Source organism: Cladosporium halotolerans, assembly GCF_011745625.1.
Source record: "Cladosporium halotolerans strain TM138-S3 chromosome Unknown Sca19, whole genome shotgun sequence".
Lineage (NCBI taxonomy): Eukaryota > Fungi > Ascomycota > Dothideomycetes > Cladosporiales > Cladosporiaceae > Cladosporium > Cladosporium halotolerans.
In genome coordinates this window covers 299,555-316,016 of record NW_027191470.1, presented here as the reverse complement: position 1 = coordinate 316,016, position 16,462 = coordinate 299,555, and the positions used below count along the sequence as shown (strand labels likewise).

The following is a 16,462-nucleotide window of genomic DNA, read 5'->3' as shown; positions in this document are numbered from 1 at the left end:
GTGGTCACAGGGAAAAATAGTGGACCGCACGTGCTCGCGCGTCTCTAGCAGTTCGAGTGGGGTCGAGGCCGGCCCTCTCGAACGATGCGGTGCTCGCTCGCGCACTCCACTCCTCCATGACAACCAGCATATCATATCACACACGCCCTGCCTCCTCCGTCTAGACACCGCGTTCTCCTGCCCTTCCCGTCCGTTCCTCTCCAAGACTCCCGCGACCCAGCGACCGCCTTGCGACACGCGCCCATCTCCCGTCGCGTCCGAAGCGTTGTCCGCGTCACACGGCGACCGCAAGCGAGCGCCGATCGTCGTCCACACGGGTCTTCCACCCGACCCTCGCTACCAATCCCATAACCCACCAACTACTCGCGCACAAGATCCTTACAGCATCCGTACACAATGGAGACCATACATGCCTCCTACCCTTTACATCCGCCAGGGCAGCATGCGGCCCACTTGACCGAGTCGCGTCCGAGGCCGACTTACGACCAGACGACGCGTACCATGCAATTTCCCGACCTGCAATCGCAGCAACTATCCGCTCCGGCGTCGCAGGAATCGATCACGAGCATAGGCAGTTATACGAGCAGCACCGCGTCGCAAATTGAGAGCGCGGGCAGCATCGCGTCGCAGTTGACGTCCTACACTGACTCAACGTCGCCTTCTTCGTCTGCGCCGATTCAAAAGGCACATTTGCCGACATTTAACGCTGGCGAGGATGCGAGCATTCGCGACAGCACGCCAGAGGTTCAGACTGATCGCGATGGCGACGTGAAGGTGCTCGCTAGCCCGGCAGACATTTCGACTCCGGTCGCGAACAACGGGAGAAAACGCAGCGCAGATGGACGCGCGAAAGACATACTCGGTGGGAGTCTGACGCCTTCGAATGGTATTTTCAAGGGTAATCGTTCACGCGCTACGTCGGCTGCTTCGTCAAGTAGTAGCAGAGCGGGTGAACTGGCCGCTAACCTCAAGGCACGCTTGGGATATGCCATGACCAAAGTACAGAACGGATGGGAGCATAAGCCATTTTCAGAAGTTGAAAGACTGGCAGCGCAGAAGGCTGCGAACCGACACAGCATGTCGCACTTGGACTACAACAGACGACCTTTGAGTAGCGGTCTCAGCAACGGTACGGCTCGTCTTTCAATGTATGAACCACAGACATCCGCAGCCATGGAAGGTGCTGCATCGCCACCCTCCAAACGCTTACCGGGATCGTATACGACATTTGCGCCGACTCGCGCACCTCACTTATCAGGAGCAATCCCACGTCTGCAGCCAGCGCCAGACATCAGACCTTCAAATGGCTACCGCAGCCACCCTTACGCACCTCCAGTCCAGCGTGTGAGACACAACGGCGCCATGTCTCCTCCACGCACGCCTATTTCCCAGCAGCCACGCCGCCCTCATCCTATCCGCACAGACACACAAACAGCAGAAGCAGAACGAGAAGCACTTCAAGCACTCTTCCAGCTCGGCTCGCCACACGCCTCCCAGATCTCGCACGCGCGAACGACCAGCCGAGCAAGCTCATCACAAGCCTCTCCACTGCGAGCAGAATTCGCGACTCCGCGACGCGTCACGTTCGCGCGCAGCCACAGCGCCGAGAGCATGAGCGACGCCTCCGACCCCACAGACAGCGCCGTGCACGACAGCAGACAGCAGGCTCTCGAAAACCTAGAGGGCAAATGATATTGTTGATCCTCGCAGAAGAAAGAGACAGAAAGCCAGCAAGCATTTGTTTGGAGAACCTTTCATGAATGAGATATGACCAAGGAACTGTTGCAGAGGGGCATGATACCCACATTTACTGCTTATTGTTTCTACGATTCGACGACATGTTTTGTGATTTTCTTGGAGGGATGGGAGGGATGGAGTTGTCGATAGATTTGCATTTTTTTGGCAGCTCAACTGAATATTTGTACAATCAAGATGATCATTAACGAATGTGCACGCCTTTACATGTCGTGTTGTGAGCAAAGTTGAAATTCTAGAGTGTAATTTTGTGGTCTGCCGACCACCTGTGTTGTCTCATTGCGACACTTGCAGGCGTGCAGATGCAGTACTTGCTCTATAAGACATTGCGTCTATGCTTCAGAATCGCGAACAATAAAATGTACACACTTCGCGATACAATAGCAATAGCGGGCCTTCAAGATGACATCATAATCACAACAAGAGCGGTGATTCTCAGCTTCATCGATCGATATCGACAATGCTTGTCTCTAAACGTCTGTCAAAAACAACAGCATTCTAATATTCACATTGTACATCAAGTACAGAAAGAACTGGAAAGGGCAAGCGCACCAGCCTCACAATGTGCTGCACCACAGCTCGAGATGGCATGCCAGAATCGAAGGCCGACGATGCCTTTCCATGGCACTTGGGTGTTTTCGATGCCCACTGCCATCCTACAGACACGCTGCCGAACCTCCAATCGATTCCGAGCATGCGTGCGAGGGTCTTGACGGTTATGGCGACGAGGGCACAGGACCAGGAACTCGTGGCAAACGCTGCGGACAAGTTTGGCGTCACACAAGACGAGCTGCTGAGCGGCGACATGAGTTGGAGGTGAGGCTGTCGTCCTTGCTCAGATCAATCCCAAATACTGACAACCGCCTTCCTCCAAAGCAAACAACACAAAATCGTCCCCGCCTTCGGCTGGCACCCCTGGTTCTCGCACCAAATGTTCGACGAAACCGAATACGCCAACGCCACCTCTCTCACCGACGACCAAAAAGCAACCCATTACCAAAGCGTCTTAACGCCCAAGTCCGACGACCGCGCCTTCCTGCTCTCGCTCCCGGATCCCCGGCCCTTCGGCGCTTTTATTTCCCAAATGAGATCCTACTTGCAGAAATACCCCCTCGCGCTCGTCGGCGAAGTCGGCCTCGACAAGTCCTTCCGGATACCGGAAGACTGGCTCCCGCAGCATCTGGAGGAACGAGATACCGCTTTGACGCCTGGCGGCCGTGAAGGACGCAGGCTGAGTCCGTACAGAGTCAGCATGGAGCACCAGCGGAAAGTGCTGCTTGCGCAGCTGGGTCTGGCGGGCGAAATGCAGCGTGCGGTATCGGTGCACGGCGTTCAGGCGCATGGAATCGTGCACGACACGCTTGCTGAGATGTGGAAGGGGCATGAGCGCAAGCCGGTGTCGAAGAGAGAGAGGAAGCGGACGGAGGCTGCGAGGAAGGCTAATGCTGAGCCGGAGGATGCTGAGGATGAAGATGCGCGAGAGGCTGGGCCGAAACCGTACCCGCCTCGCGTGTGCTTGCATTCGTACTCGGGCCCGGCGGAGACGGTCAAGCTGTATGTTGCGCCGACGGTGCCGTGCGATGTCTACTTCAGCTTCAGCACGTCTATCAATTCGTGGCTGGAGGATGGGAAGGGGAAGGTCGAAGCTGCCGTGCGTGCTGTTCCGGACGATCGACTGTTGATGGAGAGCGATCTGCATACTGCTGGAGACAGGATGGATCGGTATCTAGAGGAGATCGTCAAGAAGCTCTGCGAAGTCAAGGGGTGGGAGCTGGAGGCTGGTATTACACAATTGGCTGCAAACTGGCTACGATTCGTCACGGGATGAGAATAGCAGCAACACCTTCTCTGGGAGAGGAGGCTGAGGATGCTTGCTCGCACTCAGCACTTCAAGACCATTGCCTACTACACTGGTTCTGGGCAGTACCGAGATTACTGCTCGCATTGCCCTTGTCTTTAGTGACTTGTCGCATGATACAGTCACAGCGCAGTGGCTTGAGGCATGGATTGGGCATTCAAGTTCACTTGGTCCAACAATGCCTTTGTGCGGTGAATTGAATTTTGGACTTAGAGCACAATAAATATAGGAGACGGCCATCCTCAAAGGGAACTTGCTGCAACGGACGATTCAACACAACCTCTTGCACTTTCTTGGTCCACCTGTCATCTGGTACAACCACAATCGCACAGATCTACCCAAATTCACCAACATGGAATCAGGTCTGGGTTGTCGCTTCGTCGGCGGTCTTTTCGGGTCCAATTCACCTCCGGCGCCAGTATGGGGTACATCCAACGATCTGAACCTCCTTTCTGAAGCCCTTGCAGCTGATCTGAGTATCTCTTCCTCAGTAGCACCAGAAGGGTCCTCAGAAGCCTCGTACGCCCTCCAAGCCACAATCAGCCACCTACAGAAGGCTGGCCGCATCCCAGCAGACGTCGAGAAGATAAAAGGTCTGTCAGATTCTCAGCGTGAGGCGCTCGGTTTCGAACTGAAGACTCTCGACCCTGCGACCTCGATCCAGCACCTCGGCAAGCCCAACTTTGTCAACCAAAACATTGCCAAAGTTCTCGCCATTCTTCGGTTCGTTGCTCGGTATCAGGAGCTCAAGACCGGATCCAAGAGGCCGGTTATCCAGGTGGGAGTGGTCACTCTGACCGTCGATGGGTTCAAGACGCACTTCCGTGCGCAGACCTTCAAGGCTGCAGATGGCACTATCACTGACACTGTTTGGCTGTACAGATGGTGTGTCATGGATGGCAATGGCGCTTACGAGGAGTACTGGCGCGCTTTCAGTGGGCATGTGGTGGAGCAGCAAGCAAACACCAACGTTCCAATGGCAGACGTACCGGCCCCTGCTCCTGCACCTGCACCCACGCCTGTACACCAGCCCGCGAGTGCGACTGTCCCGAAGCCGACTCGCAAGCCCCGTCACACCGCATACCTCAAGTTCGAGCACGACCATCTTTCAGACGACGAGCTCTTCGCGTCTCGTCCAGAACTCATCCAAGGCGACGCCATCATCCGTCTCGCGCGTAACTACAGCAATACCGACATCTTCGAGCGCATCAACGCCGCGACTCCCCGCGGTATCAAGAACGTCTGCGTTATCACGAAGCGCTTGACGCACGCCATTGAAGCTGCTGCGGAGGCCTCGGGCCGGAGCGTGCTGGAGATTCGTCAGGAGATTGTGAACGCGAAGAATGCGAATGGCGTAGAGCACAGTGCCGTAGTCGACACAAGTCGCTATACCTCATCTGAGTGATTCAGGGGGGAAACTGTGATGTCGGGGTTTGCGTTGTTTGCGATGAGCGACGAGGGGGGCCATCCATTCTCACGAGTCTAAGGGTTGGGCTTGATTGTAGAGCTATTTCCTCATTCAGGATCCTGTATAGATATATTTCATCGTGCCGTATTCCTCGCTTCTCTTCAAATGATTTCTGTTTCTGCAATCGCTTGCACCGTTGTCAAGTCTGTTTCCATTGATGTTCCATGTTTTGATCTGACTTTTGCATCCATTCGTAATTTGTTCCCGTGAGGCAATATGTACTGGGTGCTGGGTTCGCATTCAAGGTTCGAGGCAGTTTCGCTTCCCTATCGCTTAGGTTGCGCTTCTGTAGCTGGTACCCATCTTTGACGCTTACATCGCTGCCTCGTCCTCCGTCTCGGGTAGCCAATGCTGTTTGATGCTTAGTGATGGCGCCTGCTCTGCTGATGCTGGATCCAAAATTCTGTGTTAGTGGAGCGATAATGCGGCTCGGTGGAATACATTCGGGTGCACTAGATCGGATCATTGATGTGATGCCCCACCAGAAAGCCATCTTTTCGACTTAAGATCTAAATCATACTGTTAAGTGCAGAATGCGAGAACCGTCAAGATCCGAATGATGAAATCCAAAATGAGGAAACCATGCCTTTGTTTGAATTGCGATGAATGTTCGTTCGCGGCTTGTGGTGAACAAAGAAGTCATTTCGCCTAGAGCATGCATATTCGGTTGTTAGGACCTGCTGAACACGGCGAAATCTACACTTGTACCTTCGAGTGGAAGAGGTCTCAAGATGTTTTGGCAATATATACTTGGCCATAGTAGGTACGCTGCTACCTTCTCCAATCTCATCTTGCTCGTGCGCGTACCATGACAACATGGTCGTGCACGGGACCACCCGGGTTTTTTGAGATACAATGCGCGTAATGATGCGCGTCCACGTGGTTCGTGTGTAGAGACGTAAGTGAAGTGACACCTTGAAGATGAAGAGACGTGATAGGGTGATGGCCGGGAGCTGCAAGCACTAAACTCTAAATCCGCTTAACGCGCTCTCGCGTCAAAGTCGCGAGTCGCGTCGGCGTTTTGCGCGCCCGGTTGCTTGGGCGGCTTTATCGACAGCGACAGCCCCTCGAGAACAAACACACCACACCCCACCACCTCACTCGTTTCCTACTGCAAGTCGCAAATCGGCCACCTCACCAAGAACAACTATTCGCAAAATCGGCAGGCGATATTGCAAGGCAATCGTAGTTCACCATGGATTCTGTCCAGCTCCGCGATGAAGCGGTCAGAGATCGCATTCGGGCGGCAGAGGAGTTCCTTGATCCGAGTACGAATGCTCGTTGTAGGAAATCATATGCAACATTAGCTGATAACTTTCTCTAGACGATCCTCGCGCCCGCTCATACCGCGCCGACATCCTGCTCATGCTCAACAGAGGCATGCGCCGCCTTGTGGTGTCGATAGACGAGATTCGCTCGCACAGCAAAGAACTTGCCGATGGGCTGCTAAATCAGCCGTTCGACTTCTCGCAAGCATTCGATCAGGCTGTGAAGAATATTGTAAAGACATTGGGAAACAGGCCGGCGTTTGAGACAGCAGACGAGACGGTACGATGGACTGAATGCAGACCAGCAAGCCAAACACTGACATTCGGTGCAGATGTACTATTGCGCATATATCGGCAGCTTTGGCGAGTTCGCATGCAACCCCCGAACACTTTCGTCACAGTATCTCAACCACATGGTGTCCCTGGAAGGTATCGTCACAAAATGTTCGCTCGTCAGGCCGAAGGTGGTCAAGAGTGTGCACTGGAACGAGGCCAAGTCGACTTTCCATTTCCGCGAGTACCGCGACCAGACCATGACAGCAAACGGCGCGGCGAGCACCAGTGTTTACCCAACGGACGATGGTGAAGGCAACCCTCTGGTCACAGAATACGGATACTGTACTTACCGCGATCACCAAACAATCTCAATCCAAGAAATGCCTGAGCGAGCACCTGCTGGTCAGCTGCCTCGCGGTGTTGATGTGATTCTGGACGACGATATGGTGGACAAGGTCAAGCCTGGAGACAGGATACAGCTGGTGGGAATATACCGTTCGCTAGGAAACCGCAATGCCGGGCAGGGAAGCTCAACGTTCAAGACTCTCATTCTGGCGAACAACATTATTCTGCTGTCTTCGAAATCAGGAGGAGGAATCGCACAAGCCACGATTACCGACACGGATATCAGAAACATAAACAAAATCTCGAAGAACAGGAAGGTATTCGATCTGCTCTCGCAATCGCTTGCGCCCAGTATCTATGGGCACGACTATATCAAGAAGGCAATTCTGCTCATGTTGCTGGGAGGCATGGAGAAAAATCTGGACAACGGCACGCATTTGCGTGGTGATATCAACATTCTCATGGTTGGCGACCCTTCGACGGCAAAGTCACAGCTGCTTCGTTTCGTTCTCAACACTGCACCCTTGGCAATCGCAACGACTGGTCGTGGTTCTTCAGGCGTCGGTCTGACTGCAGCCGTCACGTCAGACAAGGAGACTGGTGAAAGGAGACTAGAGGCTGGTGCCATGGTTCTTGGTGATCGCGGCGTGGTCTGTATCGACGAATTCGACAAGATGTCTGATGTCGACAGAGTGGCCATTCACGAAGTCATGGAGCAGCAGACCGTCACGATCGCAAAGGCTGGTATCCACACTTCGCTGAACGCGCGCTGTTCGGTCGTGGCGGCAGCCAACCCGATCTACGGCCAGTACGACATTCACAAGGATCCGCACAAGAACATCGCACTTCCGGACTCGCTGCTCTCCCGTTTCGATTTGCTTTTCATTGTCACAGACGACATCGAGGATGTGAGGGATAGGCAGGTCTCAGAGCACGTCCTCCGCATGCACAGATACCGCCAGCCTGGTTCGGAAGAAGGTGCGCCTGTTCGCGAGCAGCTCAACCAGACTCTTGGTGTAGGCCTCGAGGAGGAGGCAGACGCCAACAAGCCTAGCGAGGTCTACGAGAAGTATAATGTCATGCTGCACGCAGGCGTGACCGTGACAGTCGGCCGCGGTTCTGGACGAAGGGTCGAGGTCCTCAGCATCCCATTCATCAAGAAATACATCCAGTACGCCAAGTCGAGAGTGAAGCCCATTCTCACGAAGGGCGCTGCCGACTATGTCGTCTCTGTGTACTCCGCGCTGAGGAACGACGATCTGGAAGGCAACCAGCGCAAGACCTCGCCCATGACGCCTCGTACACTGGAGACTCTCATTCGTCTCGCATCAGCGCACGCGAAGGCCCGTCTATCGAACCGAGTCGAGGAGAAGGATGCCAAGGTCGCAGAGGGTGTTCTGCGTTTCGCTCTGTTCAAGGAGGTGGTCGAAGACGAACGCCGCAAGACCAAGCGCGCGAGAAGGACAGACCCGGATGCCATGAGCACCGACGACGAGGACGACAGCGACGACAGCGAAGACGACGACGAAGATGCCGCGGCCACCGCTGGCGCCAACCGTCGCACTTCGACACGCACTCCCGCTCGCCGTACAAGAGGCGCCGCCTCCTCAGCTGGCGCAGACGCCGACGACGTACCCGACGACGAGGACGAAGAGGACCTCTACACCGCCACGCCGAGCGCACGCCGCACACAGCGCACGGCGACCGAAGACGCTTCGCAGGCCAGCATGGCTTCTTCGCAGCCCGCTTCCCAGCTTCTGCAAGACTCCTCTCAGTCTCAGTCGCAGCCCTCGACCTCATCGTCCGATCCTGCGACGATCTCGCCCGCTCGTCTGCAGGTCTTCCAGGCGGCGCTGGGCCAGCTCATCGACGGTCCGCTCTTCGCAAACGATGCGGCGGACGTCGAGCCCCTGGTTGCTGCTGTCAACGCACGCCTCGCTCGCGGAGACAAACGTTTCGGAGACCGCGAGGCGAACGCGGCGCTTGAGGAGCTGAACGAGAAGAATAAGGTCATGTTGAGCCAGGGGGTCGTGTACAAGTTGTAAGCGACGAGTAGTATGAGGTCTGGGGGTGCTTTTTGGTCTTTGATGTTTGAGCGACTTGCGTGGCGTGTATTGGGCGTTTGAGGGGCATTGGGTTGGACTGTCAGGACACCATGGTTACGAGGGGCTTTTGATACCTGGATGGTGATGATGAATGCGGCTGTCGCTGGTTAGTGTCTTGTAGACATCTTTGATATATGAGACGTTCTCGCTCTAAATCTTTCCACATGCTTGGCGGCTACTTGCATGTCTTCTCTTCTCCATTATCTTATTATCTTGAGAAAAACATCAAAGTGGCATTCACTTACACGCAGGCGCGGTCAGAGCTGATTGGCCACCGGTCACTTGACGCTAGCGGGTGGTCGCATTTCTTCCCTTCTCGAGTCAACATTTTTTCCTTTATATTTGAAATAATACCATGGTGTCATTCACTTACATGAAGAAGCGGCTGAGCGCCGGTTGGCCACTGATCACTTGACGCTAGTGGGTGCTCGCATATCTCCCGAACTCGAGTCAACATTTTATTATTTTATTTGCAACATGTTCACTAACATTTGCTAATTCACTTACACCTAGGCGCGGCGAAGAGCTGATTGGACATTAGGCACTTGACGCTAGTGGGTGCTCGCATATCTCCCGAACTCGAGTCAACTTTTACTATTCGAATTAAATCCGCTGGGAGGTGTCAATTCACTTACACACAGGCGCGGCTGAGAGCTCATTGGGCACTGTACACTTGACACTAGTGGCGGTCTGCATTTCTTCCCTTTTCGAGTCAACTTTCAACAATTGATCTCAGTTCAGCATGCCACTCCACAGTTACGCTGTCAGACCGGCTGGCTTAGTAGCCATCGTCCTGCGCTGTCATCATCTGGTCGATTTTAACTACGCAACCCCAACCCTAACCCTACTAAACCCTCTCATCTGTCAGATATCATTCAACGTCTTTTTGACTGCAGAGCTTCTCATGTTTGATGTTCCCATCAACGTTTCCCGATTCTACTAATATGATATACTACGTACATTGTGCGCTGGAGCTTCTTTGTCGTGCACCGTGTCGATTTGCTGCTGCGCTGTTCGACGTCACCGAAGCAACGACACACGGTGACCCTCACTATCAAATCACGTCTCGGGCGGACATGGAAGATTTTGAGACACAGAAATAAACAGAGCGTGACGAAGCAAAGAAAGATCGTACAAGCATCGTCAAACGGCACAATGAAGAGAAAAGTTGACATCGAGACACATGTACATGAAGAACACATCCCTAAGATAGGGACAAAAAAAACGCCATCGCTAAGTGCAGCAGCAACGGAGCAGTAGACCAAACACCAAGCCACGATCACCGCTCAATCAGACCAAGGATTCCTCTCCTCTGGAATGTCCGGACTCCTTCTCTCCCTCTCCTTCCCCTTCCCCTTCCCATCCCCCACAATCCTATTCTCCCACGGCTGCTCGTGCGCCGTCTCGTCCGTCCCGGGCTCGTCCACCACCGCTTCCAAGTCGTCGTTCTCGCTATCGTTGAGCGCAAACGGCTCGTCGAGCGTGTGGTTCTCGTCCGTGATCGCCTTCTCCGGTCGGTCCGGGTTAAAGCCCTGGCGCACCTCCTCCTGCTCCGGCTCGTCCGGGTACGTCTTGACGAAGTGCCGCTGCTCGACGCTGTTCCAGCCGGGCCCGCCTTCTTTGCGCGCGCGCACGCGCTCGATCGCTTCGGCCTCGTGGTCTTCGACGACGAGGTCCACGAGCTGGCTGGAGTGGGACTGCGCGGAGTCGGAGGAGTTTTCGCGGAGCAGTTTGCCGACGACGGGGAGATTGGATGCCGCTTTCTGCGCTTTGCTAGAGGAGCTGCCGTGGCTGCCGCTGGCTTGGTCGGAGGAGGGGTTGTCGTGCTGGTGGACGTTGGCTTGGATGTCCTGAATGCGGCTCTTGCGTCGCTGCTTGTTGTCCTTGGTGGGCTGGAGGATGGCGCGGTTGGTGGTCTGCGAGAGCATGTTGGGATCCGCGTGCAGGCGGTCCTCGCGCGAGGCGTAGTGCGTGTTGATAACGGGGTAGTTCCAGTCGCCGTACTCGAGGTCGCGCGACTTCTTGTACAGTCTCTCCTCCTCGGCGTCGAGCTCGGGCTCCTCGGGCTGCACTTGTGTGCCGTAGCCCTTCGTGCCCGTGTTGCTGCTCGAACGGCTGCCGTGCCTCCCATTGCCAGGGCTCATTGTCCTCGCGTGGCTATCGGCCCACCTGGAGAGCAGCGGCTGTTTCGCATCCGCTCCAGGCGAAGGGATCCAGTACTTGCCGCGCCCGCCTCGCTCATACCTCATGCCCGCCTGCATTCTCGCCGCCCTGCTCGTGCTATCCTCGTGCGCCATGACGTTGTCCGTCGCATCGAAATACCTGTAGTCGTACTTCTGCCCGCTCCACGTCTCCTTCGCATCCTCAATGAGGTCGCGCGGCCCGAAGGCATCTCTGAAGGCAAACCGCATGGGCATGCGCGCGTCCGAGATGGTGACGTCCGCGAAGTCCTTCCAGCTAAACGAGTACCACTGCGCGAGCGCGAAGAAGGGCATCTCGAAGCAGATTAGCGCGTCCTGGATCGCCGCCGCCAGGTTGTCCGCCGTGTAGCCGCCGCCTATGCTCGGGATCGCACCCAGCCATACGAGGATGGAGAGGAAGAAGCCCTGCCACCAGGAGGCGAAGATGATGCCCTTGATAACGAGGAACTTGGGCATCGGCCTGAAAGGCTGCAAGTCTGCGCTCATGCAGACCCAGAACAGCGCGAGGTCGTAGAGAGACCAGCAGATGCTGACGTTGTAGATCAAACTTGTCCAGAAGTATCCCGAGTCCACTGCAATGATGCCCTCCCTGAATGTCCCCGTCGCTTTCATGGCAAGCGTCGCAATAGCGAGCGCAGGCTTGATCCAGGCATACTGCAGAATGCCCCTCTTGATGCTGAGGAAGGTGTGAGGGTCGCTAATGTCGACTTTGGGTAGCACGTAGTCCAAAGGCCACAGGTGGTCCACGGGTGGACGGCCGTGCATCATGATTATGAGGCTGCGCTCACCGCCGAGGAAGTTTATGAGGAGTTGGAAGAAAGTGTAGAGCACGAAAGCCTCGTATACATCGCGGAGGGGGTCAATCCAGAAGGCGACTCGTAGGGAGGTAAGGCTGGCCCATGAGGCACAGCTGAAGATCGGGACAAGCATGAGGATGCGGATGACATGGCGCTGGAGGAGGGGTTTGCGGTAGTTCTTGGATTGGAGGATCGTCGTGCTGGGAGGGAAGAGTTGGTCAGTGGCCGAAATGGTTGTGTATGGTATACTTTGGCGCGCTTTCGCAAGGGTAGGCGACATACAGGATAGTGAGGAGACAGGCGACCAGTGAAGAGACACCCGCCAAAATAAGAACAATCCTCCCAAACCCAGAGCCCGTGCCGGAAGGCTCGTTCTGTTCGCCGCCCATGGTGTTGAGGGGGCTTGAAGTAGCCATGGCCTAAAGCGCGTGTATTTTCCAAGCTCTTGTGCTTTACTGCATCTTCGCAGATTCCGCAGCCCTGTCTGTACAGCGACGAATGTGTACTTCAGCAATCGAGAGACCGGCTTAAGATCGTGGCGTGGCTTCCAGGCAGCGCAATTCGCGATGATGCTGTTTCTCGCAAGCTGCAGGCTTGCTTGCTGCAACATCACAGGGTCCATCCAAACTGGAGCATCACACGCCCGCCGCGTCAGGTGGTGCCTTCACACACGCCGGCGAATCAACGGCCCCGTTCATGGCAGATAAAATATCCTGTCTCCATTATTCAGCTATTGCAAGGGCATCTATAATTTTCTGGAGCATTATCTCATCTTTGCAAACATCAAAAACACCTGAGGTGCAGGCCCACTGAGCGCCGGCACTGTGGTGACGGGACAATCGACCTGAGCCTGAGCGTGGACACAATAAACATCAGAATCACGCAAGTATACCAAGGGAAAATCGAAGCATACCCATCTAATGAATGCAAAACGATTGAAATCGAGACAAGATGTCACAAACCAAAAGCATACAAAGGAAAGAACCATTCCACTCTTGTCATTTCGTCTTATTTCTTTTTCTAGAAAAAAACCGTCCCCCTTATGATCGTGTCAATCATTGCATCGCGTGGCGGTCTATCTGCCAACTATAGAGAGAAATTGCGCTGTCCGCTGCCAGACCCCGATTAGGGGAGCGGCGGCGGCAGCGACGTGTGGCATCCATCTGTGCTCGAAACTTTTGTGACCGTTTGCCGCCATTCCATCATGCTTACTACGCACAAGCTTAGAGCTTGTCGTAGTAGTTCTCGTAGCCGGGAACGTCGGGCTTGAGACCCTTGCGGATACGCATGGTCTCGACGATCTTGCCGGTCATCGAGGTCTTGTCGAGGACGGAACCACCCTGGAGGATCTGCCAGTGGTCGAAGACCATGGTGGGGAAAGCCTGGCCAGAGGTGGCGGCGCGGAGGTCGGCGTTGAAACCGAAGGACTCGTTGACGGGCAGGTAGGCCTTGACGGAGAACAGAGGAGTACCCAGACGCTGGTTCTCCTCGAAGACGTGACCACGACGGCGGGTGAGGACACCGTAGATACCACCCATGGCGTTCTCGGGGACCTGGATCTCGACAAGGAAGACGGGCTCGAGGAGACCGGGGTTGGCGAGGAGGGTGGCGGCGTACAGGACGCGGCGGGCAGTGGGGATGATCTGTCCACCACCACGGTGGATGGCATCGGCGTGGAGGGTGACATCCATGATGTTGAAGCGGACGGAGCGCATGGGCTCCTCGGCAACGGGACCCTCCTTGGTGGCCCACTGGAAACCAGAGACGACGGAGTCCTTGATCTCGTTCAGGTACTGGACGGCCTTGGTCTGGTCAACGAGCAAGTTGGCACCGTTGGTGTCGGGACCGAAGCACCAAATCTTACGGGCGTCAGTGACGTCCCAGCCGTGCTCGTCAGCGAGGATACGGGCGCGGGCCTTGAAGTCGTCACGCGGGCCGATCTTGCCGGACTCGATGTCCTTGGAGACCTCCTCAGAGAGGGGAGCGGCGGTCAGGTAGATACGGTTGTGCTTGTTGGGAGACTTGGAGAGAGCGGTCATGCTGGACTCGCCCTCAACGGACTCACGGTACTGGACGACGGGGTCGGAGATGCGGAGGGGAATACCGGCGTGGTCCTCCTCGAGATCCTTCAAGCAGATCTCAAGGTGGAGCTCACCAGCACCAGCGACGACGTGCTCACCAGACTCGGTGATGTAGGTAAGGACGCAAGGGTCGGACTTGGACAGACGCTTGAGACCTTCGACGAGCTTGGGCAGGTCGTTGGCGTTCTTGACCTCGACGGAGCGCTGCACGACGGGGGAGACGGAGAACTTCATGACCTTCATGTTGTGGGCGGTCTCGTCGGTGGTGAGGGTACCAGACTTGAGCAGGAACTGGTCAATACCGACCAGACCAAGGATGTTACCGGCGGGCACATCCTCGATGGGGTCAGTGTAACGACCCATCATGAGAATAGTGCGCTGGATGGACTTGAGGAACATGTCGTCCTTCTTGCCGGGCTGGTAGTTGGGGCCCTGGATGCGGACCTTGATACCAGACTTGGCGGTACCAGAGAAGACACGACCGAAAGCGTAGAAACGGCCCTTGTCAGAGGTCGGCACCATCTTCGAGACGTAGACCATGAGGGGACCCTTGGGGTCGCAGTCACGGATACCGATGGCAGAGGCATCGTCCTGAGGACCCTCGTAGAGAGTCTCAACACGGTACTTCTGGGCAGTGACGGGAGACGGCAGGTGGATAACCATCATCTCGAGGAGGGCGTCGGCGGCAGGCAGGAACTTGCGCATGACGACCTTGAGGAGGGGCTTGCCCTCGAGCTCCTTCTCCTCACCAACAAGCTTGATGTCAAGCTTCTCGAGAAGGCCGTGGGCGGCCTCCTTCTTGCCCTTCATGACAACGTCGAAGATCTTGAAGATGGGCTCAAGACAGAACTGGTTGAAGGCACGCTCAACACCGTCGTCAGAGGACTTGGTCCACTTCTTGGTCTTGGGGTTGAAGAAGCTGTCACCCTACAATGCTTATTAGCGGACATTCTGCGGCCACTTGACGGAAAATAGGAGATGCTTACCCAGAGACGCTCCATCATCTTGTTCTTGTCAACACCGAACTTCTTGGCGTACTTGACGGCGAACTGGCGGATGGTGAAGGCCCAGCCGTGAAGACCGGAACCGAAGGCAACGGTACCCTTCTCGGGGTAGACCTGGACATCACCGAGGACCTTGTCGAAGTAGGTGGCAATGACGACGTTGACGGACTCGATGGCACGAGAGAAGTTCTGGTAAAGGTCCTCCTTGCCGAGCTGGAGCTCGAGAAGGGCACGGTCGACCTTGTTGATGACAAGGACGGGCTTGATACGCTCACCGAGAGCCTGGCGGAGCACAGTCTCGGTCTGAACGCAGACACCCTCAATGGTGTCGACGACGACGAGAGCACCGTCGGTGACACGGAGGGCAGCAGTGACCTCGGAAGAGAAGTCAACGTGACCAGGCGAGTCGATCAAGTTGACCAGGAACTCGTTCTTCTCGGTGGGAATGGGGATGTCCTTGAGGTCCTCCTCGTCCTCGAGGTGAGCGTAGAGGGAGATGGCAGTGGACTTGATGGTCACACCACGCTCCTGCTCGTCGGCACGGGTGTCGGTGAAACGCGCAGAACCGGCGTTCTTGGCGGAGATGATACCGGCACGCTGGACGAGCGAGTCGGTAAGGGTGGACTTTCCGTGGTCGACGTGAGCAATGACGGACATGTTACGGATGTTCTTGGGGTTGTCCATGAGACCACGGATCTCCTCGACGGTGAAGCTGTTGGGCGCATCTTGTCAGCTGGCTGCTCTGCTCGCCCGTCTCGCCCTCCACCACATTCCGGGGCGCCCGGAGCTGTCCTCTGCGCTCTTTCTCGCCGCGGACAGCACCCTCGGCGGTTCGACGTCGACTTACTTGACCATCTTGGCGGTGTTTGTGGGTTGTTGGTTGTGGGAAAAGTTTTTCGGACTCTTGTCCTAGAGGCTGTGAAATGCCCCGCTTGCAGCGCTCGGTATGAGCACTAATGGACCGCTTGGGTTTGCCTGCCTGCAGTGAGGATGTCAGAGGGGGTGCTGGGTGATGGCGGCGGCAGGGAGGGATGGGGCGGCGCACCTGTCAAAGGCGTTATGGATGGTCTGGCGGAGGGATGGGCGAGTGAGGTTCCAGGTGAAGGTTTTGGGCGCTGCTGTGCGGCGAGCAAAATCGTGCCCCGCTTAGGCTGGCCCGTGCTGGCTGCTGCCCACCTCGTTTTTCTTTCCTGCGCCCGCCTGCCCGCGTTAGCGCTCAGCGGCGGGCGGACGATGTAATCATGGCCCCTCTTGGGGATCTTCGATTCGGCGCCCGTTCCCGTGACTCACAGCGCTGCTTGCTT

The 16,462-nt window shown here is 55.9% G+C and overlaps 6 protein-coding genes across 6 annotated transcripts; 4 read left to right on the top strand and 2 right to left on the bottom strand.

Annotated features, from left to right (window-relative positions):
• Positions 1-396: 396 nt before the first annotated feature.
• Positions 397-1,692, top strand: WHR41_05698 (uncharacterized protein; the record flags this gene model as incomplete). The annotated part of the gene is made up of 1 exon (XM_069374303.1): positions 397-1,692. One exon carries the CDS (start codon positions 397-399, stop codon positions 1,690-1,692), a length of 1,296 nt encoding a protein of 431 aa, XP_069228559.1.
• A 577-nt stretch (positions 1,693-2,269) lies between these two features.
• Positions 2,270-3,583, top strand: WHR41_05697 (uncharacterized protein; the record flags this gene model as incomplete). Its single annotated transcript, XM_069374302.1, has 2 exons — positions 2,270-2,571; positions 2,632-3,583. The coding sequence occupies exons 1-2, from the start codon at positions 2,318-2,320 to the stop codon at positions 3,581-3,583; spliced, it is 1,206 nt and encodes a 401-aa protein (XP_069228558.1). The 5' UTR covers positions 2,270-2,317.
• Positions 3,584-3,965: 382 nt separating this feature from the next.
• Positions 3,966-5,018, top strand: WHR41_05696 (uncharacterized protein; the record flags this gene model as incomplete). The annotated part of the gene is made up of 1 exon (XM_069374301.1): positions 3,966-5,018. One exon carries the CDS (start codon positions 3,966-3,968, stop codon positions 5,016-5,018), a length of 1,053 nt encoding a protein of 350 aa, XP_069228557.1.
• Positions 5,019-6,151: 1,133 nt separating this feature from the next.
• Positions 6,152-9,230, top strand: WHR41_05695 (uncharacterized protein). Its single transcript, XM_069374300.1, has 3 exons — positions 6,152-6,349; positions 6,406-6,629; positions 6,682-9,230. Exons 1-3 carry the CDS (start codon positions 6,277-6,279, stop codon positions 9,013-9,015), a joined length of 2,631 nt encoding a protein of 876 aa, XP_069228556.1. The 5' UTR covers positions 6,152-6,276; the 3' UTR covers positions 9,016-9,230.
• Positions 9,231-10,361: 1,131 nt separating this feature from the next.
• WHR41_05694 (uncharacterized protein) lies at positions 10,362-12,489 on the bottom strand (the record flags this gene model as incomplete). The annotated part of the gene is made up of 2 exons (XM_069374299.1): positions 10,362-12,273; positions 12,356-12,489. 2 exons carry the CDS (start codon positions 12,487-12,489, stop codon positions 10,362-10,364), a joined length of 2,046 nt encoding a protein of 681 aa, XP_069228555.1.
• A 277-nt stretch (positions 12,490-12,766) lies between these two features.
• Positions 12,767-16,360, bottom strand: cot-3 (Elongation factor 2). Its single transcript, XM_069374298.1, has 4 exons — positions 16,204-16,360; positions 16,006-16,137; positions 15,141-15,870; positions 12,767-15,081 (listed from the first exon to the last, which is right to left on the bottom strand). The coding sequence occupies exons 2-4, from the start codon at positions 16,011-16,013 to the stop codon at positions 13,297-13,299; spliced, it is 2,523 nt and encodes an 840-aa protein (XP_069228554.1). The 5' UTR covers positions 16,014-16,137; positions 16,204-16,360; the 3' UTR covers positions 12,767-13,296.
• Positions 16,361-16,462: the final 102 nt, after the last annotated feature.